Source organism: Ooceraea biroi, chromosome 1, assembly GCF_003672135.1.
Source record: "Ooceraea biroi isolate clonal line C1 chromosome 1, Obir_v5.4, whole genome shotgun sequence".
Lineage (NCBI taxonomy): Eukaryota > Metazoa > Arthropoda > Insecta > Hymenoptera > Formicidae > Ooceraea > Ooceraea biroi.
Genome location: NC_039506.1, coordinates 23,649,494 through 23,673,562, shown reverse-complemented (window position 1 = coordinate 23,673,562; position 24,069 = coordinate 23,649,494). Strand labels below are relative to the sequence as shown.

Here is a 24,069-nt window from a genome sequence, read left to right as displayed (position 1 = left end):
GCCTGGAACAATGCGATTGTCATGATCAAGCTGGAACGATCAATCAGTCAACTGCGAACGACAGACGAGAGTTCAAAAATAACGTAATCAATTCTAAATTTATTTATAAATGATCAAAATATGATATTTTGAAGAACGCAACACGATGTTCGCATACTGCACCGATAAAAGAAGATACTTCATCGTGGCGATTCGGCGTTTCGCTACATTCTGAAGACCGCTTCCACTTTTAGTATGAAAGTGCGAATAAGGTGAACGCAAAGTGAATTTTTCTTGTGAGGTCTTTCGTCGCGCTGTGTGAAAAGAGTAATTGACAGGTTTGACGTGGGAGACGAAGGGCCATTGTCAAAGTCCATCGTGACGCTGTCAATTATTCACATGAATACCTAAGTACGCAAAGGAAATCATTACGTTGCATGTACATACACTCATATGTTCTTAAAAATAAAAAGAGAAACTCAACGCCGTCCGCCTGCGATGAAGACTTCAACGCTTGGCAAACGCTGCAATCGTATGACGCAAATAATAAATTTTCCCGAGATAAATGTTACCATGATTAAGTCAGGAATCACTTTGTTCTACTTTAAAATATTAATAAAAACTGGTAAGTATATAGTAAAATATTTTTAACTTTAAAGTATTATGTAGTTTTTTTCATTTGTCTCTCTCTCTCTCTCTCTCTCTCTCTCTCTCTCTCTCTCTCTCTCTTTACCTGCAGAGGAAGAGGCGAAAAGAGAAGTAGATCGTTACGGTGATCCAACGAATGAAGGCGCCCGTAAAAAAGGTAGAAAATCATGCTGAAAATCGCAGAGATCAAGGCGAGATATCTTCGGCGAAGCTATAAGCAATATCCTCTTCGCGTGGATGCAAATCATCATAATTAATTCCGGAAAAGGAACGACGAAACGAACGACCGGCGGGAAATATGGAAATTGGTGTGTGATCAGGCAACCATAAAATTTTATTGAACGACATAATGCAACGAGGGAGCAGCGGTTACAATATCGGGCCGATCCATGGTTCACCTGTAACCCGATATGATGAAAGAGTCCGTTGCCGATCGGCATACATACGCGCACACACGCACGACACACAGGAGATGCTCATTACTTCGCGATCGATATGTTAACGGACACACGGAGCACATCGTGGAGATTTCGATGGGACTACGGTCGAGGGTGCCTCCGTTTTTCTCCCTCCCCGTGGATAATCGTAAGTTCTTTCTTGAACCGAACTGATATTCTCGATCATTCGGAGACTCCCGAGAGATACCTCTCTCACGGCGCTTTTGCAATTTAAAAATCCGCCGTGCCGATAGCAATTCCGGACGACCGATCCCGATTCGAGTCCGACCCCGATGCAATCGGCCGCGCCAATCTCTGAGTCTTGCGTTCGCGAGGAAGATGTATGCGGCATGCAAAAGGACCAGTGTTTAGAATACGCGCCGGTACGGGCGGTGCATCTTCGATCTTGCGCGCCGGGGGGATTTGAATCGTTTTGAGAGTCCCATTTGGATTTCAAATGCCGACGCGGACGGCGGGGATCGGCCATGGCTATTTGGTGTTTACTGGACCCGATCGTTCTCCTCCTTTCTCCTCCTCCTTTGCGATTTTTCTACTTCTTTTTTATCTTTGTCATATTTCGCTATCGTGCATCGATGGGACAACATATACACACACACACACATACACACACACACACACACACACAATCGGGATTGATTGATACGCGCCCCCCGCGTGCGCCCTCGATCTCGCGCGGAGCGCAAAGAGATACGATCGGCCGATCGCACGCGGTCAAGACCGTGCACAAATTGCACACACTGGCGCGGCGCGTGCAACCGACATGACGAAATTTGAAAGTTTTATATGACACAAGATAAAGGAGCACGGCGCACGCCGATCGGCCGCGCGTGGCTTAAAATAGGAACTAGAAGACAAATTTCACAACTGGATGTGCGATCGCCTCAGTGTGGCATGATACTAGTCGACTGATGCATAAAACATTCCCACGCGGCCACCGACCGACCACACTTTCGTACTTTTTCACTTTCATACTTGTTCTTATCCAACGCTTTGTGAAGATCTCGAATTCTGCGGTTAACGAGAGATGAATAATAATCACAACAGCAAATAATAATTACTATTATAATAATTGCTATAATAAAAAAAGATCGATTGCACAGAGAACAGCACAGAAAAAATATTTTTAGGAATAAGGGTGGCTGCCATGTCACCCTATGATGTCTATTGACATCGATGGGAATGCAGATCACGAGGTCTAGTACAAAAACGATATGCGATAACTCATGCATCATGCACTTTCATGGCATTTTAAGTACAACGCAACCCTTACGTAACTCTCCCGTTTCCAGGAAGCATTGGAGTGCAGGAACGGGCGTTAGCTGACCTCGAAGACTTTTTCAAGGAATTCTATGGTTCTCTCTTGTTGCACAATCGGCGGTAGTCGTCATGGTGCACTCATTTACCGGAAGCGGTCAGGTCGGAAGCTCCTCGGCGGTCGTGAAGCCGGATCTTGAGGAACCACCGGCGCGTGCCGGCCGGCGATTTGCGAACCGGCGCGTATAGGCGAACGAAGCTAGCGCGCGTCGTCGTTACCCGCGCGAGGAAATCGCGGAGGCGAGCGGTGTGGGGGAGAAAAAGAGAGAGAAGAAGAGAAAGAGGAGGAGGAGGTTCATGAGGAACGGTGGGGTCGCGTCGGGTGCGACGGTCGACGCGCGGGTTCGAGAGAGGGAGACAGAGGGGGTCGGTACTCGCGGTGGCGGACGACGCGGCGACGGCGACGGCGGCGGCGGTGGCGGCGGCGGTGGCAACGGCGGCATCGGCGACGGCGACAGAAAGGGTTGGGAGCAGGGGGAACAGCGAGGGAGGCTGGAGGGAGGACGGAGGGAGAGAGAGGAGGACATTTGTTGGCGGCGGGTGTAGGTATACGTTCGGCCCCTACGACGTGAGTGCGTAAGATACCACGGGAGAGAAGAGACGGAGAAAGAGACAAGTTAGCGGTGTGCGCGCGAAGGAGGGAGATGGCGAACTAGAGGAGAGGATAGAGAGAGAAAGAGGGAGTGATAGAGAAACGGAGCGTGTAAGAGAGAGGGAAGAAGAAAGAAGAAGAAGAAGAAGAGAGGAGGAGGCCTCCACATCGGACATATATGCGGTGAGAATTCGCGCCTCCTGTCTCAGTGCTTGACAGGCCGGCAAGCTCTTAGGATCCATTCGGGTTCTATCAGCCCGTCACGGACGATCATTCCTCTTCGACCACGGGATCCCGCCGGATTTCGCTGGTGGTCGGTGATCACCTGGCCGGTGAGACAAGGGTGAAGCAGGTCAAGAGAAAGAGAGAGAGACTACTGGTCCCCGCAGTAGTAACGTCCAGTTGGTGCCGGCCGAGTAGCGGAAGTGTAAGAGCGCGAACAGGAAAGAACAAAGAGCCTCGCGAGGAAGATAGGACCGTGTTGGTCCTCCAGAATCAATTGGAACTCGAGAGGCAACCCAAGAGTCCAGGATCTGGTGTTATGACGTTCAAATCACGCACGATCAAGAACGCAATCTGTCACTGAGTACGCGAGGACGCGCGTCTTGGAATGACAGCGGGCTGGCGCCAGGGCTGAAGGTCACGAGAATGCAACGGACCGCACGGTTTCCGAGAGGCTAACCGAGACGCTCAAGTGCCTTGTGATTTTCTCCCGCGGTGATTGGTGTGCGTGAGAGAGGTTTTGGTGAATCCCATAAAGTGGAGAACACCGGAGAGCATCGGCGACCCTTTCCCGATCCGGAAGGAAGGAAGCGAAACTGGATCGTGCGGATCGTGATCAAGGCCGGTCGCCTGGTTACGGCGGAGCACCGACTTCAGGGCGGATTGACGAGTCCCACGATAAGGACACGAGGGAAGAGGAGAACGTGTGGTTGCGCAAATTCAAGAAGAAGTTGGCGCTACGCGATAAACAACGACTAAAGAGACTCTGCCTGCAAGAGAAGTGAGTGTTGCGCGGAAACACCAAGTAAAACGGACGACAAGAGCCGAACGGTGCAGAGAGAAGAGACTTTTCCGTTCGCGGAATTAACGCATTAGAGGATAAATCCCAAGGGAGAACTAGGAGGACTTGGCGTGAATTGAGCGACGATGCTATCGATCATCTGATCGTTTCTCCCACGACCGAAGGCCGATCGTAGTTGATCCGATCAAGGGCGACCTTGAGCCAAGATGGTCACGAGGGCGCTACTGCTACTATCTCTGGTCCTCCTCGGTGCCTTCGACGCCCCCGGCATCGAGAAGGCCCCCGTCCGGCACCTGGCGATGGCTGGTAATGCCTGCAACGCTTGCAGGATGCATGAGGAGATTCGCGCGCTCAGTCTGGAGGCCATCAAGGAGCAGATTCTGAACAAGCTCGGGCTGAAACAAGCGCCGAACATGACGGGCTGGGCCCCGCCGAAGATCCCGCCGATCTCGAAGCTGATGGACATGTACGGGATGCAGTCCGATCAGCCGCTCGAACCCGGTATCACGTACCACGACGAGGTCGACGAGTACGCCGCGAAGACAGAGAGCGTCTTTGCCTTGGCGCAGCCCCGTAAGTTTCCTTTTCCGTTTCCTTCTTTTAGTATGTACGTCCCATAGAACTGAGATAATGATAATATTTAACTCAGGTGACAGACTAAGCTCGTGATGTCATTTTATCTTGTTTTATTCTTGAGTAAAATTGATAATAAATTTCACACACGAAATCGCGAACTTTGATGAAAAATTGCCAACGTCGTGTGCGAGATACAAATCATTTGGAATATTTTCTTTCTTAAGGGTCGGCTCTCGACTGTTTTTTCCGAGATTGAACAGGACACTTTGCGGTGTCAAAGTCGAAAAAAAGGATGTCGATAATATTTTCCACTACTTAAATTCGCCGGTAACAGTAAGAAATGCAATTGTTCATATGATAAATGAATCTGTAACCAATATCGCATGGCTCGATGCAACGTTGCCAAACGTTTGACAATCGGCGTTGCAAAATATTAGATGTAATTCAATATTTGCTTCTTCTTAAAGTTAGTATTGCTATTTCTTTTTGTATTTATATAAATGATTTTCATCTGTCAAGTTAGCACCTCTACCATAAAAAATCGGAATAAGAATAGCAGAAAAAATGTACCAATATTAATTGCTATTTAAGTGCTAATTTAGTGCTCTATTCCTAGCGTGAATCTTCTTTTTCTCTGGCAAAAGTCACGGACAATACAGAAGTCACAACAATAGAAAATATAGAAATAATATTATCGAATGCACTCACGAAATCTTCAGATATCATGATATATCAATTATTAAATATTATGGCTACAAGTATGAAAAAGAATTTATTCCTCTTTTTCTCTTCTCCCAGGTCTCTGAGATTGCATTGTTAATTTTATGCATACTTTTATGATAATTATGCTTACCTTTTTACCTTTTTTATGATGATTATGCACCTTACCTTTTTACCTTTTTGCGAATTTATACATGTTTGTATCGGAATGCAACTCTTATCCTTTTTATGACTTTTTTCTTAAAGTTTGGTCTTGGTCGAAAATTGTTTCGTGTCATAATACGTTGAAACTCCAGAAGAATTATCTGTTATCGGAAACTCCGACTGTATTATATTAGTAAATCATTATTTTCACGATTATAAATACTAAATTATGATTCGACTTCTTTTTACGAATGTGTCACGACAATAAAATTGAATGTCAGGGAATTTCGAGATTCGCGGAAGGCGTCCTCACCTAAGCGCGCAACTCTTAATTAATATGCAGAACGTGGCACAATGTATATACATGGCATATCAATAACCTCCCGACAAATTATACGAATGCGTTATATGCGTTGTGGTCTCGACTTTTTGCAAGACGGCGCAGCGGTTCAGACCGAGCTGCGCGGCTGCAAAAACTCTTATGCATATCTCTCAGTAACAGGTAGCGTTACGGTCCCAAAGACCGTGTCACCCAGGCGCCACGGTTTGTTCAGAATTAATTACTGTGTGTGGTAATATTTCATACACCACACTGATCATGTTTTCCTTGGCGACGTCAAGTAAATGAACCTGAGCGACTTGGCGGCGATCCGCCCGGCATGACTCGCGTGTATGCACGCGCGCGTACGCCGCATGCAACATTATACATTACACTGAATTGCATCGTATCATCGTCACCGATGAGCATCTCGTAACTTAACAGTCGAAGTAACAATTATATAACCCGCTCGAAACATCCCCGACATCCCCTTGCTTACTGTTAAACTCTACGATTACCTGATCGCCGGATATAATTCGTTCGCCGATAATTTATTTGTTCAAATACGGTGAAGTAAAATGCGAGGAAAGTAAAATCAATTGAACATCCTTCGATCCTCTCGCGCGATCTTCCAACGTCTCCGCTCGAAAATTCGCTTCCACCCTGTAGCCTCTCGAGGACCCTCGCAAAGCGATAATGGGCCTTATCGAGGCTCAGTGCCTCCTGAGTGCAGATTCCCATACAATACCGTATACCAGGTGTCCCGGAACTTCAGCAACCCTCGCGAAGGTTTCCTAGAAATTGTGCGATTTTTCGTCGCACGAGTTGAGCTACCTGATCACATATCCGTCACGTGCATTGATCAAAATCGCAAACATCGACCGCAGAAATCTTCGGACAGATTGCAAAAATACATGTCATCGTTATTTATAGATGGTGAGCAGGATGTGCAAAAGATTAAGCACGGACGGTCGCGCAAGTGGACAGCCGCAAAGACCGAGGAGGGTTAAGGATGCCGCGCGTTTTCGGGGACACCCTATATGCGCTCTGCATATAATATACACTTGTTAAAATATAAGGAGCAGAGAGAAGGAACTCCAAACGGTTTGCCGCCGCCGCACGAGTCCCTCGGGCGAAACTGTCTTCGAGCCACTTGCCGCTAAGCACGTAATAGTGGTGGTAGGACCGCAACCCGTTATTAAGGCCCCCGTGTTCGCGAAAAAAAAAGTGAACAAAATAAGATCAACGACCTGCTTAGGAGCTCGCCGGGGAAACCGATCGGGCCGGCGGTGCGGGTCTTCTTTTCGAGCGAATTTGAATTTTATAAGCGTAATTTGCCCCGCCTCGCCTCCGCGATGACGATGATGACGATCGCCGGCCGTTTGACAAAGTTCACTAGCAGCCCGGCCACATACTACGGACGATTATCGCGCCTCGCGTGATTACGGACACTTTGGTATTCCGATGATAAGCGTCGACTTATTATTATTTGTAATCGCGCCAATTATGGCTTTATTTTCTGCCAGCACCGGAGGGGGCGATCAGAATATACGAGGGCCCCGGGATCGAAGTTTCCGCAACGATCTAGCGCTGCATTATATCGCCAGTTTTTCGGCTTACGCCACACAGAAGGGACCATAAAGAAGTGAACTGGATGAGCGATTCGTTCGTTGAATCCGCGTTATTAATTAGCGCATTTTCTAAACCAATCTTGTCGTTGCAGCGCTCGAAACTCAGCTCGCGTACAGCTTGTATATCGAAATAGATAACGCGAGCGTGTCGAGCCACGCACACGAAAGCTCGAAAGTTACGCCACTGCCCGGCATTATCGGTGAGATTAATAGCCGGAACGATTTAGTGAAAATAAATATATAATTGGATAATGCGGCGCCTTATAACGCACGGTGCGTGCGTACTGCGCGCGTAAGCGAAGCGCAGCGGTAACCGCATCCGCGGCCACCGGATCTCGATACCGGCGTCGCTGCGACAGGAGAATAAAAATAGAACCAGCAGTTGCATACAAATATTAACGAACTTTCTGTCAAACAAAAGAAAAGAAAGAAGAGTGATCAATCCGGTATCGTGTACTCGTGGCGGGTTATCGCGTCTCACCCGAGATCGCCCGCTTCCACCCGCTCGCGGGGAAGGATCTTTGGAAATTCATCTACACGAATTTTTGCCCCTTCTTGCAAAACGGTATTCATATTTTATTCCATTTTTTAAATTCCATTATTAAATCGTCTTGAATGTGATCTCAAGAAATTTATTAGCCAATCAGATCGCCATATTAATGTATTTAAGAGATATATCTAATTATCTCGTTAGAAGAATAGATTGTAAATGGCGCTCATAAACAATTAATACTCAGAAATTGCCACATTACACTTTTCACTAGACGCAAATAAGTTTTGCCTTTCATTCCGATTTCGTTCGCGATTGTTCCCGCAGCATCTTTCTTGCACTCGTCATTTTTGTTATTTTAAATTCCAATTTCGAAGTCTGCACTCGTGCTATTTTTAACATCGTCCCTGTTTTTCTTTCTTCTGTACGTCGTTTTTTATCGATGTACATTGCACTGGTCTATCAGCGTTTTATTCAATTTTCTTTCTGCTATCTTTTCCTTTTCTTATCTGCGCTGCTTGACCGCTCCTTATGCGCGATACTTGCGTGCTTCGTTCTTTATCATGTCTACAGTGCTCGACTATTTTCTCTCATTGTGAAGGAATCTCGTTTTTCGAAAAGATTTTAGATTTCCTTCCTTCGTCGTCCTTCCGCGTTTTTCTTCATCGAAATTTCGTTTCTGGATCACAATTGATCCTCTGCGTTCCTTTCTTTCTCTTTCCTTTGTCCGTTTTCTTCGATTTTCACGCGCGTTCCTTCAGTATCTTGATATCTCCTTCGGCGAATCGACCAGCAGTTTTTTGCCCGATGTCTTCGAGAGATCGAACGATCTCGATCACCTCTTGCTCGCACAGGTCGATCGGCCTATGTGTAAGTACACGAACGGATAAGCGTGTGCGTGTGTACCTACACGTACGTCTGCGAATCTTGCATCGCACGAAGCACCGATAAGTCATTGCACACTTGCTGGCGATATCTTTTATTCTTCGCCGTGTCAGACCGAATCAACGATTTATAATTGCGGCACTTCTCCAGCTGTCGCGGATGTCGCACGCTCCTTTTGAACCGCAGATAGCGGGAGTCGCATTCAAGAGAAATCGTGCTCGTTCCGATATCGCGGCCTCGATAAACTTACAGTTTTCAAGTAACTGCAAATTAATTAACGGCGTTTGCGATATATGGAGGTCGGCGCAATGGGCTCTACTGCGTAAATGACAATTCAGTACTTTCCGCGACCGGCAATCGCGCTGTCAAAAATCTATCACGAGGATCCGCGTCTCTTTGTAGTCACCGCCGCGCAACCACGATGACGTTAATCGAAATTATTCCCCGCAGGAAATATACAGCGCGCACACGTCGGTCCGTCACTGTAGACGTGATTGATTAACTGCCTTTTAAATGTTTTTCTCGCGTGTATCGCCGACGCGTATTCAGACGATACCAGATAGAGGGGCCAATTAAGTGCATGAAAAAGTTCAATGACAATGACACCGTCCTGTGCAGATAAGGCTGATAGGCATCAACGTCATAATTAGCACAGGCAACGGGGATTTTTTCCGGGACCAAGATCGCCATACTGATCTCGCTTTTATTCGCAACGAGCGCAAGCTCATGCCGGTTTTCTCCCAAAATTATTCTTCGATACAAGAGAACTCTCTCTCTCTCTCTCTATTGACTTTAATTTTTATTCTTAATAGATGACGTTTCCTGAAAACGAGAATCGCACAGCGAACCTCGTAAATGTGAAGATTGAAATTTGAAGACGGGTTCTGTCGATCTCTATTCTGATTCCACGCTCTCTCTCTCTCGCTCTTTCTCTTTCGGATCGAGTGTAGACATCATAAGTATAGAGTCGAATCGCCTAGATCGACGCGATCGTCGAGTCTCGCGCGAATGCATACGTGTGCGAACGACGAACCGGCCTCCATCCGCAACGAAGGTCATGGCCGGTGCACAGCCTAGGTCAGGCCCATCGCCATTATCGCGTTAAAGCTGTCTGTAGGTGACTGGCGGCTGTTAGGACCACATTATGTTAGGACGGGGCCTAGTCCATGACGTAGCGCCCGGAGCTACTCTAGGAAGGCAATTTACACGATGCTCAGCTGGAGCAATGATTGCTCAAAGCGGCGGCGCGACCCGGAGATCCAGTAGGGAAAGAAGAATTGCGGAATAAGATCGTGCTGAAATATTTTTACAAGTGTAGATATGTAGAGTGTAGTCTATGGTGTGCCTCGCAAGTCGAGTTGCATAAAAAATTTTTTACATATTTCGAGCGTTTCCGAGGGTAGCATTGACGGTAGTATCGATTCGAGCGCGCTATAACGTCGGTCTCCCTTTTGTTCTCTCAGTTTTGTAGCGTGAATAATAATTTATTTATAAGTACAATTTATTTATAAGCGCCAATTTTTTTTTCGTTGCGTTATATGTCAGATTTTCACCAGACACTGCACGTGGGATCAAAGTTGAATTCATGCGATTACATTATTTTACAGTAAATTTCTTTTTATAAATTTCTGTATATATAATTATTACACTATAGTGATATTTGGTCGCTTATATAAGTTCGGCGAGTTTATCCATGTCACTGAATTTTCTATTTTTATTATTATTTGCAATACTGACGCTCGTAAATCACTCTGCAATTCGATAATTAATGCGGGGCACGACCTAATTAAGAATTATTAAAAGCGCCGTTGTGTATTGCCTCGAAAATATTATTTTTCACAGAATGCGTCGGCGCTATCACGGAACTGTTTCTGCGAATTGCATCAACATTGCAGTTGAAACTACGTCGCCGTTCATGCTAACGTCCAAGTAACACGATTTCCTTTTCGATATGACGTTCTTCTCTTATATCTCACTTTTATTATTAAAACACCGTGTTTTTAGTAGCTTAAACTAAAAAATTGTGTTGCCGGAATCATTTTTTATACGGTAGCAATTTCTTCTCAATCTGTTGGTCTCTCTTTCTCTCTCTCTATTAAATTCAGAAAAGAATGTGCGATTCTACGATATCGCGCCGACATTCTATCTGTAAAAAGAATATATATATATATATATATATATATATATATATGTGCGTGTGTGTGTGTGTGTGTGTGTGTACACATATTATCGCGAACTACTCAAGACTTAAGACTTTTGAGAGACGAGAGCCGTTTTCTCATTAAATTAGACTCACGCGCGGACGTTTGGTAATAGTCATGGACTTGACAGAGTTCCACGATGGACGGAGGATCGCGCGGCTGATGGTTCGTGATGCTGTAGGCGAGCCTGTCCATTATTCACGCAGATTATCTTTTGCACGGCTGTACCGCTTTTGCCACGATTATTCTCATCGTCACGTCCATCTCCTCCCCTTTACTTTCTGCCGATCGTGAGTATCACCCTCGTGCATCACTCCCGTCCACTCTCTCGCCCATTGTGGTCCCTCACTCGACTGTCATTCCGCGTTGCTCTTAAATCAGCTTGTCCCAACGAAATTAGCAAATCTGACATAAATACGTATCCGATGCGAATAATGATAGACGCTAGATAGTGCCACTGCGGTCAGCATACTCGCAGACAGGTGCCGTGTTTTCAGTGGTGCTCACTCGCCTCGGTCTTTCTCACCTTTTCGATTTTCTTGGCCTAAAAGATCCCCGATGTAATTACGAAACACACGTAATTGCAACGAATTCAGAGATATTCGAGTCCATTTAGAGTCCATTCATGATAATCAAGACGCTCATGTAGCGAGACGTTGTACATTTCTATTTTTATTAAAATTATGGATTAAAAAAAAGGAAACTATGATAACAATTGTATGATTTCAAATTTCCTTTGTTATTTTTTAACACTCGATTATCATTTCTGATGAAATCGTAGTTGGATGGATTTTATTAAAGAGACCGTCGGTAGAACAGCGTCGATGAGAAACTCCACGCACGATCTATGAGTAAGTCTCGCAAAGAAAACCAGTTTGTCGTGTTCCTGACTCCCCGGAGCGAGTATTAAAGGTACGAATATCACATCGCTCGCTGTGAGTGCATTTAAGGGTTACTACTGTTACGTAACAATCTGACGTGTGTTATCGTTGCACGATATGCAAGATCAGGTCGGACTTGATCGCGTATCCCTAGAACGCGTATCCAGCTTGCCGAGGCGTTCTATCATATCGCAGGAATATCGTAATCGAGGATTTCGGTGCCGCGCCAAAGAGCTTACGCGATCACTTCCGGCGGCTTTCCCTTTCCGTTATCCGACAGATTTACTTGGCGAGAAGGCGCGATCGAGGTGCACAAGAGGCGTTTCCATTTCTTTTCTACCCCCTTTTACCGCACGCTGTGCCGTGCTCCGAGCAGGGGCGCGGGTGCATAAACGCACGCGATACCGCAAGGCAGGCCCTTTCGAGGGAAAAAGCGAAACAGGTAGCGGGAACCGGACACACACACGTACACACGTACGTAAGGGGCGAGAGAGAAAAAAAGAAAGAGCGAGAAAGGAAGGCAGGCGGAGAGAAAGAAGGAACGAGCACGAGAGGAAGGGAAGGAACGAGTACGCGTGACCCAAATGCGGATTTTATCGAGTTACGCTGTTATACTGTCGAAGTGCAGTCGCAATTGCGGGCCGCCTGTGCGTCACGCGATGCAGATTACTCGGGGACGGCAGTTTTTACATCCGGTTTCGCTTCGACGAGCCACCCCCGCGCGAAGGTGATCCCTCGACGTTTCACGAAGACGGGAGGGTGCACGTCCGTTCGCTCGTTTCGCGCCACCGGAAAAACGATAACTGCTTGTAGATAGGTAGTGCGGCACCCCCGTGCCCGCCTGCGTGCGCGCGGGGAATTAGAATTATCATCGATCGTGTTGAACGCGCGATTCTCGGTAATAAATTTAACGCAACCGTTGCACGCGTGAATCCGGCGCGAGTCGCACGAACCTTTCGCGAAACGAGCGAAACTTTTTAATGAGGGCTTGGATGTTTTTTTGGCGCCACAGACGATCGAAAGCCTGATGTGCAATGTTCTTTATCAAGTTTACGCGATTGCAAAATACGTACAATGCAGATTTTTAGGTAGATCGCAAGATTCTCGTAGATCGTTGTCTACTTGCTTTCGCGTTCGCTGCGAGTGCGTTCTCCACGCGACAAATCCGCGAAGGGTCGTTCACCCCCGCGCCCTACGGGCTTGCAGAATCATTAGTGCAATTAGGTATTCCCACAAGTCGAAGTCAGAGAGCAGGTTATTGAGCGGCTTTAGGCGCAACGAGACGGCAACCAGCTGGGGGGTGTGGGATGAGACGGGACGATACGGGGGGATACGACATTGCGTTACAACATTAATTTCGGGGTTCAACGCTCCGCGCGTGCGAGCGGGTGGGTGTGCGTACAGACAGTTTTCGCGTGTAGACACACGCAAAGCCCACCTCTCGACGGTGCTACCCCTCGGCTGTTTCAGCCAATTCGGACGTGCAAGTCGACGTCTCATCGTCCGCAGGAACCCACTCCTTTCGACGCTTTCAAGCTGGATAAACTGCTAACTGCTGTAAAATTAAATTGATTAAAATTAAAATTAATCGAGTTTATCGAGAAATTAAGAGAGCGGAGTAGAATTAATTCAAGACTCGTGATGATTCGCGTATTTCTGAATGAGAAAATTTTTCGGTCGTCGTCTCAAGGTCGAAGCTACTCCGCTTTTGGATTCTCGCCGCTTCTCCCCGATCCCTTTTCGTTCCACCGTGCCTTGAAGGTCGGACAAGGGGAGGCACGAGCCGCTGCGTCGGGATCGGCCGGGAAAAACGGAAAGAAAGTAGGCGCCAAGACGGGAAAGATGGTGGCTTATTTTCGTCCAGACGAGGCTGCAGACCGTCTGGCGCGTGAGGTTTCGGACTATATTTAAAGTCGCGGCCAGAAAAGAGGCGCCCTTCGCCAAAAAGCGGTGAGTCGCGCGAAGATGACGCGCGTCTTTCTCGTGGTGTCATTTAATTCTGGCGACACAAAGAGATTTTCCCCGCAAGAGACTGAAGATTATAGACCTAGATTGAACAGTCAGATGTGCACCTTGAAAGAAATAAGAACGAGACAGTCGAGATGCGACCGAATTTGATCGTTTGGATAATTAACGACCTTCCTCGATGAAATCTGAAATTGATTACCACAGATTGCTCTGAGAAGATTGAGAATGTTTCAGCAATTTAATTCGATGATGTAAACCCTCTCTTTGTCCGGTAACTTTTATCGCGTACATGTGTGCTTAACAATTCGTCAGGATTGCCAATTGCGACTTTGTGAGAATTACGCTTCCGAATGCATGTGACGAAACGCGAGTTCTCGAGCCGATGCGTCGTCGCGCAGCCACAAATAAATGCACGCCGTGAATGTGACAGCCGGCGTCGTGGGCAGCAGGCAGGGGTGGGAAAGGTAAAAGACAAAAAGAAGGAAGGGCACGGGGTGAAAACCAAAGCCAAAGCACTAAGTACATCGTGCGCTTCAGCGCTTCAGCTAAATATAGATTTTAGCGAACGGAGGTCACTCGCATTGCACGACACGGCGAAACAAACGTAGAAAGACTTTCTGGCTGCCGCGAATATGCTTCAGCGCGTGATAAAATCGCGCCGAACATTTTTAATCGCTTCACGGGATCGCATCCGAGTTATCTATTTTTTCAAAAATAATCAAACATCGATTGTCATCGACGAATATTCTTTCTGGAAGGAAAGTAATTATAAATGAAATAAATTCGGAGAAGAAATTTATAAGACACTCCATGCATATTCGTTTGCAAAAATCATTAATATAATTCAAGAGAATATGCGAATGGCTTCAGAAATTTGCGAGTGGGACGAATTATCGCCTAACGAGGCAATCTCGTCGAAAACATCTGATCAGCTGAACAGAACATGCGCGCACGGAGTATCACAATGAGATATGAACGATTTGTCGCACGATATTTTTAAACGTTCGTCGCTGCTCTTACGTTGCGAGGCGCAGTCTTGAAGAGCGAAAGAATCTTTGGCCGATAGCGGTGCAAAAGTGCATCGGGAATGTGTCCCGGGTGAACGAGAAGGGAGATCGCGGCGCGCGTTATGGTAGGAGGTCGTCGCGTATCAATTATTTCTTCGCTTTATTTATAGGCAGGGCCACGACACCGCGCGGTATCACCGTTGTTTTCCATGATTTCCACCCGCTCGTTTGCGTGTTCTCCTGTCTCTCGCTTTCCCGATCGTTTTCTGCACGCGCATACGATCAATCGAACCCGAGTTTTCTCCACGTCGCGAAACGCCGACGCGATCGGCGAAAAGCGCGATTCCCCTCGCGAATTAGCTGGAAAATTTCCGCGGGTCCACCGCCGATCGGATCGGCACGACCGCGACGGTATTCGCGATATTCTCCAGGTCATCAAAAAAGAAAAAGAAAACGCGTAAGCTCCAGACCCGGAGAAGTGTCTTGCACGTGAACTCGCGATAAAATTTGCGATAGCGTAATCGAAATCTGATACGTTAACGAATTGTTTGACACTTTGTTGAATAAAGTATCACGACCGGCGCCGGTGATTGCGGATATCGCCTTTCTCTGATTGAATTATATCGCTTGAATTATCTCACTCTTTGGCCAAATAAGCTCAATAATTATTCGTCAATTTACACGGCCGTATCGCCGGCCGATTAACAGCGAATCCGCCGAGCAGATTAGCAGTCGCGGCTGCTGTGCGATGCGTGTGAGAGGCTCTTGGAGCTGTCAAACTTTCTCTCGTTAACGGCCTGCAGCCAGCTCAAAACGCGTAAGGGCGTGCGGGGGTGCGCATCCGTAAAATCCACAAAGTTGACGTGATTAATAATAATTAATTTTCCGAGAGGGCTGCAAGCGGGAAGCGAGAAGTGAAGGATCGGGTAGACGTTTGCCCGCAAGCGTGACGGGTAGACACGCGGTAGCACCCGTACACGCGGGTGGATGTCTACGGGTGGACGTCTACGGGGTAGATGCGCGCGTCAGACGATAGCGTCGTTGGCAGAGAACGGAATGACTCTGTTGTGTGACGGGTGACAGTGACAGCGACGTCGAATAAAAGCGAGACGAGGGTAGATCGCGAGGGGCGGTGGACGGGTAATCGAATTATTCCGAAATGCTGGAAAACCGGGAGATCCGGGGCTCGCAGGCGCGGCTGATCGTCCGCGTCACCGGTGCACTCTCATGAAACGTTCACGAAAGTGGTCCCACGTCACGCAATTCCGCCACCCGAATTATCCAGAATTATGCAAAATTGAGGAAAGTCTAAGTCGCGTGTCTCTCATCCCACCTCCCCCGGCCTCCCTTTCGTGTACTTGCGTGTGTCGAATAACGGAAGACATCTCTGCTCGAGGATCTCTGATCTGAAATGTTACTCTCACGGAGTTTACTCTGATACGGATCTCTCGTGCTAATTGCAAGCCACGGACTCGCGTCGCGCCTCTCGACTCCGCGGGCGTTCTTTCGCGCACTCGTGAGGAAACGTTCCCTCCACGTGAGATTCATAAGCTTCATGGAAAACTTCTTACGCGATCGGCGACCGGCGAGGAACCAGTCGAATACCAGGACGAGCGCAGAAACCGGCTTAGAAGATCCGAGTCGCGCCGGAGTATCGATCGGCGATTCACGAGCGCTGATTGATCGGTCGGCAGAAAAACGTCGCTCGCTCTCGCGTAACGGTACGATTTGAGGTGGCTTTACCCTTCGTGGAAGTGCGGCCTTACCGCGAGCGTTGCTGGCCTGAATAGAGGCCTCACCGAGCTCCAACCGTGTACATAAATCTACCTCCTGCTGCTTCCTTTTTTCGTTTTTCCATGCATGCCGCCCTCCCCTTCTCGCCGCCGATCGATCGATCGGTCGATCCAAGAGATCCAGGGTCGAGAGTCCGCAACGTCGGTCATCGGGGTAAAATGCGGGACGCACGTGCGTCGCGAGTTCGTACGAGCAGCAAGAAACTCGAGGACGGCTTCGTGCTGAGCCTCGCTTCCTGATTTATTGCCGATCCATCAAGATCGATCGCGAGATCAAGGGAGAAATCGCTGGTCCTTGCGCGGGTGAGGCGTTTTTTGCGAAACCGCCATTCGCCACAGCGAGAAGGATTTTCCAAGCTGATCGGACCTTCTTATTTTGAAAACCAACCACGTCCACGAGGTTTTGTCGCTAATTCCATGCAATCCCGATTGTGATAAACTGGACGAGCAAATCGATATCGAGAAATACCATTACTTCGTTTAGGAGATTAATTTCGGAATTTATTTGTGTGTGACTTTTTAATTTTTCACTAAAAGATTTATTTAATTAATGATTCAGTTTTCACTTTTTTTACTTTAGAGGATACAAAAGTAAATTCACTTCGTCTCTGGATCTCACATCTGTTATCGGAGAAATTCTCAAGTTGCTGCGGCGATCCGGAGAGATCGATTTTATACCGGATATTATCGTTCGCGATATTGTCGTATATAGAACGGCATGAATAATCGTTCCGTTAATCGCGATTCGTCCGATGCTTTCGATCGTTGCCGAGGGCGCATCCCGCTGATAACGTAACGTCGGAAATTTCACGTCGTTAATGAAATTGCGATCGCGTCGAGGAAGCGCGCTCTTAACAACGCTATTAAATCGTTACCGGCACTCAGAAAAACGAGCACTAGACGTGTGTCCCGCTCGATCTCGCTCGCGAGAGCAGCGGCGAACGACGAAGGAAGTATTGCTTTGATAAACTTATTTTGAGAAAAGACGCACGCCGATCGTACATACACACTTGCACGAGATTATGGCGTATAATTCGCGTGCTCCCTCATTCGTAAAAAGCCTGGCAATCGCGCGGAAATAGCGACGACTACGTCGCCGTTATAACACCGATCGTAGAAAGTGTGCGCGATCGCGTATCGATTATCGTTTTCGTATCCGCGGTATAAGACACTGTTTTCTAACGCGCCACTCTTTTATCGCCCGATGCTTTCGCCTCGTTATCAGTCACGATTGCGGGTAATTACTCGAACACTCTCGACACGCATCGCCAATCTAGATCACCTCTAGATCACCGGTAACCACGCCGTGATCCCGATTGCGCGGAGCGATCGATGATCGACGCGATCACTCGTGCCGTCGTTTTCCGCCCGCGATCTACTACGGTGTCTCTCTCCCTTTCTCATTTTTTCTTTCTTTCCTTTTTCTTTCACGGACTCTCACTTGCAAGGCGATCGTGCGATCGCAACGATCGGCGATAAGAATCAACCGCGTCGATTCGCGCGTCAGCTTCGGATGTTAAGCGTTCCCGAACGTTAACTTTGTACCGTTCGCCGCGAATAGCTCGAGACGAATACGAAGACGATTATCGCGTTCATTTTCTAGTCCCGATAACCCCACATTCGACTGAACGAACAAAGTTGTTCCAGTCTCGCGTTAGTGCGGAACGATCTTTGGCATCAACGGTTCTCTACTTTCTTGGGCGCCTCTCGCGTTTTTACATCTTTATCTTGCCGCCGGGTGCAAAGGAAAAATGGCCTCTTGTAGCATAGTGCATCTTCGTTATTTATGTGCCGAGACAACTTTCTAGATGTTGGAAATACGACGCGAGATATTATTCTTGGATCCGAAACGAGTGCGCGAGAAAATCGAGACTCGGTCTAGTATCACCGAGATGCTTGCGGAGCACTTAAACGCTATCAGAAATCGTACGAGGAAACGTACGAGGACGTACTCCGTTTTACTCGAGACGCATCTCCGCATACTAGCGCCTCCCAAAGCATAAAAATATTTGCGTATTTTCATTTTGCCGTAGTTTTAATTGCATCAGTCCGCGCTAATCTAATATTTCCGTTCACGCAGATAACACAGTGGCGAGGAAAATGCAGTGTAGCGATACTTGTTTATCGACAGCATGTGGCAATGGACGCGCAATGGTTTGCCAAGAATGAGAATCCGTTCATTCACGAAGAATAAATAACGCAACGCGGATCTGCAGCGCATTGCGGAAATGCGAAAAGGCGCGTTCACGTGCGGAGGCAAAGAAAGGCATGCACTTTATCGCGCCGGCAACGCGTTATGTGCGTCGACGTGACTATCGACGGGAGACTGTATCGCCTCCTCGGAATTTTCCGACATAATTGTTGACGCGCATCGCGTATGCTACAGCATACGCAGCATTTACTAATCGTGTGTACGCGATCGTACTGAAAGAAAAGATACTAAGAAAATATGCAAATCTGTTGATCTTATGCAACTTTATGCAATGTTTTGAATCTATTGCAATCATGTAAAACGAGACTTCAAGATACATTACTTCCCTGACCTCTCACGTTTACTTCTCTCTCTCTCTCTCTCTCTCTCTCTCTCTCTCTTTCTCTCCGTTTCTCGATTTATCTTAATATGATTTATAAATAGCTAAGAATTGTAAAGAGCTAAGAAAGAAAGTCAACAAAGAAAAGTAAAATAATCGCCGATGATTATTGCGCGTCGCAAGTGAATGACTAATCGAGCGATGAATTGCTGCTTTCTTGCAGATCAGAAACTGAGGCACTCGAAAAGCAACCTGGACGTGCTGTACTTCAAGTTCTCCGACAAGGTGGTCCAACATCGCGTCACCAGGGCGGAACTGTCCCTATGGATATGGGGTGTAAATCCAGAATTGTCGGAGCACGGCGAGTCGATGGAGAGTCTGGAAAGCCGGGATACCGGTCCGGTAACGATCACGTTGCAGAGGATCCTGCGCGGTGTGACCGAGACAGGTGGACCGCTGCTGGGCCCACCCTTGACCACGAAGCACCCCCGGCCGTACAATCGACGGGGTGGCTGGATCACGATCGACCTCAGACGGATGGTGGCTGAGTGGTTCAAGCATCCCAGGGACAACCTGGGCGTCGCCCTGAAGATCACGGGACCTGGCAGTAATCATCGCAGGAACTCGGGCAGGCTAGTCGAGACGAATGCCGGCGCGGAGTACGCCCCGTACCTCGAGGTGCAGATGCAGGAGCTCGACTCGCGACGAGCCTCCAGGATCAAGAGGAACGTGGGGCTAAACTGCGACGAAGCCAGCCACGAGACCAGGTGTTGCCGGTATAAACTCACGGTGGACTTCGAGAAGTTCGGCTGGGACTGGATAATCGCGCCCAAAAAGTGAGTATCTTGCATCAATTCTCTTGCTTTGTGCCAGCCATAAGAGCGATATGGACAAGTGTGTTTCACGATAAGCGAGAACAAGCCTTCTCCGTATGAAGGCATAATGGAAAGATAGATCTTTCTTTGAGAATGACAGCAGGATTCTCCGTGTAAGTTATGAGAACGCGATACGTTTCACGCCGTTTCATTCCATTTCTTTCAAGCGTACGTAAAAAATATCTGAAACGTGCGTACTTCCGCGAGAATAAATTGTGACTTGTGACCGGCGATTAATGCATCGCCGGTCGAGCACGTACTCGCCGGAGATTTTTCCGACGAGGGAGAAATATTTGAGCGAAGCGCGGCTTGGTACCTTGGTATAATGGAGGTACCACGGCTTTCTTGCCAGCACGTAGAACGGTTCTACATCAACAATGCTAAACTGTTGTTGCGCACGTTCGGTCTAAAAATATTTTTTGTGCGCTGTGCGTTACCGGTGCACGTGCCTATACTTCGAGTACAATCAACAATACCTAAATACGTAACGTTAATTGATCAATTATTTTGCCATTAATAGTAATTACAAAATAGAAATGGATATTAATTCAACAACAAAATCGATTAGAAATTATATTTTTTTTAAACGGGGGAAATCTCCTACAATCGATTTTCACTGAATAGATTATTTCAGTTTAAAAATAATTTAAACATATAAGCAAACTAAATTATAATTAATAATCATCACGTCGCGAATTGATCGGTGACATCCGCAATTAATGATCGGCAATCCCGAACCTTTGTGCCGCAGATACGATGCCAATTACTGCTCGGGCGACTGTCCAATGGCCTTCCTCCCGACCTATCCGAACACGCACATCGTCAGCCTGGCGGAACCGCCAAACAACACCGGGCCATGCTGCGCACCCAGGAAGCTTTCCGAGATCACAATGCTGTACTTCGACAACGAGTACCAGATCGTGTTCTCGCGGTTGCCGGGCATGGTCGTCGAGAAGTGCGGGTGCTCATAGTCCACCCGTGATCTCGGCAGGACGAGAGCGACTTGGACAACGCCGAGAGCCAGCCGCGTGACGTTCTTCTTACGGTCAATCCCGACGACTGTCCTGATCGTCACCAATCGTCGTTGTCAATCGTCGTCGTCGTCAATCGTCATCGCCGTGTCCTCGGCGATTCCTCATCCGATAGACTGAAAGTGCCTTGTTCGGAGAGTGGTTGCGCGTGACGCGGATCTCCCTGGAGTGCGCGGAGTGGACTGATGGTGTTCCTCGAGGATCTCCTTTTGAAGACGTCCGCGCTGCGAACGCCTGCGGGCAGTCCGAGGAGGGATTCGCGTCGTCGGCGGGAGGCACCACCACGGTGATCCATGGTCCATGGCAAGGCGGATAGTTCCTAGAGTCACGGTATTATTTTTAAGACGCCGACACGTTTGCATCCGATCCGCGACCGCTCGACTCGCTACGATTCGCCCAGACGCGAGAGAGGCCTGGTTGGATCGCGTAATACCTGTGCATGACACCCGACATGGTCCTTTACGACGAGCAGTACAAAACTTTATCGAAACGTTCGCAATCGCGCCCCGGCATGCGATTCTCTATTTTAATTTCTCTACACGGATGCAGGATGCACACGACGTCAGTCACGCAGGCGGAGATCGTCGATGATCGATGGAAGCGTGTTGGCCAACAGATCTCGGTGTACAGTAAAATCGTCGTTTTTCTAATGTTTTTTTCCTCTCTTCCCGCCCGCCCTTCTCCCATCGTCTTTCTATTATATATATATAAATATATGTTTCTGTCACTATGACGGTTTTTTTTTAGCGAATTGTGAGAGTGCGCGTGCGAAAGAGCGTGCATCGAATTCTGTAAATAATGAATCGTAAGGGGTAAGAGTGCGCGGCATCGCTTCGCCGAGGCTCCCGGGTCCCGGAAGAGGATCCAACGAGGGCGCATCCATACCTGTCGGGCGGATGACTCTGTCCCTCCCTAGCCCCCATTTTTTCTATTAACGCGAGTACGAGCTCTAAGTAAGTTGTAGATATACCGCGCGATATCCGGCTTAACCGCGCGCGAAACCTTTTATACTGCGGCAACTGGATATCTCGTGCATTCTCCCGTTCGCCATTTACCGGTCGCAGAGCAAGTATTCGAGCGTTTCTCTTTCTGTCTTTCTACCTTTCTGTTCCATTTGTTAGACGGATGAACGTTGTTTTCGCGTAAACGACGGACGCAAAACGCGCCTGATTTCCGCTAGCTTTCCTCGTAATTTACGGTATTAATAGCTGCATTTTGCAACGCGTCGGGAGATGCACCCATCGCGACGGAATAACGTTCCCTTTCATGTGATAGGGAATTTTTAAACGATTGGAGTGAATTTTGAGGGAAAAATTCTTCCAGTCGCCGTCTGACGAGTAACGATCTGAAACTTTATCAATTTTCACGGATCGATCATATCCGCGCTCCTGGTCCTCGTAATTGTATCACGATGACGGAGAGAAGGACCAACGTTGCAGTGTATATAGACATGTGTCTGACGCATGAACAGTCATATATACATATATATAGCGATTGAACTAATATAATTTCGGTAAATCCAGATTTCCGTGTTTTATCGGTAAAAACGCGGCGCGTCCTTTCCTTCACTCTTAATTTGTAGCTCCGAGAAACGGATTTACCGAGATCATACGAGTTTCAATTCACTCGTTGTATAGCGATCGTCGGAATTATCCGGGAATACGTCCAAAATTTTCTACGCTACTATTTAACACTCAGCTCCGCGTTTTCTCCCCTCCTCGGCTTCGAGTCAAGTGAATTGTAGCTGGCGTTTTGTAAAATAGTATACGATACACGAACTGACTTGTGCGCACCGTCCCTGAACTTCATGTGATGTGTAAAGGAAGAAGAAGCAAGCATGTACGAGTTTATAGGAAAAAAAAACTTTGCGATTTTTATAAAGCGATTATTAGGACATAAGAGAGAGAGAGAGCTCTTTGAAAAGATCGATTCTTTTGTAATTCATCCTCTTCCCTCGCATCAAGCTGTCCTCGATCCTTTCCTTCCTCCCTTTCCTGTCACACTCCCTCCATTTCTGAATTTGTTTGTCAGTATACCGATAATTCAAAGGAAATAATGAAATCTTTGCGCATACTTGCGTGTGTCCAACGTATGGATGAGGACGGCAGAAAAATGCATACTTATATGTATAATGTGTACTTCCTAGATAGGCAGCATAGATAGAAGAATATTTATTCCATGAAATAAATGGTTTTTCGATGAATACAGAGTATTTTTACTTCATCACTGTCCCCCTTCCTGAGTTACCACGTTACCGGAAGCCGAAGCAAAACTGAAACTGTTGCAATGCATCTACTCGGCGCAGTATTGTTTGATTGTTTGATTAATTTTCTTAGATTTGATTTTCTTAATTAACGAAAGACATGTGTATGTACATACGCAGTTTAATTTATATGATGTCTAGTATCAGTTAACGCAATGTTTAATATCGGCTTCGATAAAAGATCTATCGCAGAGCATAAGTTATTTTTTCACTTAAAGTGAAAATTTGTAAATTTGTAAATTTAATTCGATTATTTTAATTAGTTTAATTATATTCGCCTTTTCTTTTTACTTTACGATATTCTATTTATAAAATAAGCGCGTTTCGCCATCTTAGGGTGCGTTACGCATTTCGTATTTATTGTACTTTTACAGGTCAGTTAAAATGCAATTAAATTAATTCCGTTACACATTGCCTGTATTTTTAGCAGCGGTCAGTGAATATTTTGTTAAATCGCATTCGATGCTTTTTAATCAACGCGATATTCATGGTGGGCGACGATAAACTTTCGGGGCACAAAAACGATTGTCATTCTGCGATTTCTTTTTCGTAGCCAATTAAAAGCAGCTACGTTTGCCGTCGTCGATTTCTGGGACCCCCAAGGAGGAAAAAAAATATTTTTCGCGATTACGTGTGCCATCAGTCAGCGTATTGAATTGTTTCTCTATCACATATCATGGTACAAAGTTTCTACCCCCGGACAACCGTAATTGCATCGATCGTTGCGAAAATACAGCCG

The 24,069-nt window shown here is 47.0% G+C and overlaps 1 protein-coding gene across 1 annotated transcript; it reads left to right on the top strand.

Annotated features, from left to right (window-relative positions):
• Positions 1–2,975: 2,975 nt before the first annotated feature.
• Positions 2,976–23,270, top strand: LOC105279343 (growth/differentiation factor 8). The gene is made up of 3 exons (XM_011339018.2): positions 2,976–4,588; positions 19,385–19,997; positions 20,788–23,270. The coding sequence occupies exons 1-3, from the start codon at positions 4,222–4,224 to the stop codon at positions 21,005–21,007; spliced, it is 1,200 nt and encodes a 399-aa protein (XP_011337320.1). The 5' UTR covers positions 2,976–4,221; the 3' UTR covers positions 21,008–23,270.
• The last annotated feature ends 799 nt before the right edge of the window (positions 23,271–24,069 follow it).

Coding starts and splice junctions, on each gene's coding strand:
- LOC105279343 (XM_011339018.2), top strand. CDS start 4,222: ATGGTCACGAGGGCGCTACTGCTACTATCTCTGGTCCTCCTCGGTGCC. Junction 4,589..19,384: donor CTTTGCCTTGGCGCAGCCCC/GTAAGTTTCCTT, acceptor GCTTTCTTGCAG/ATCAGAAACTGAGGCACTCG. Junction 19,998..20,787: donor TGGATAATCGCGCCCAAAAA/GTGAGTATCTTG, acceptor TTTGTGCCGCAG/ATACGATGCCAATTACTGCT.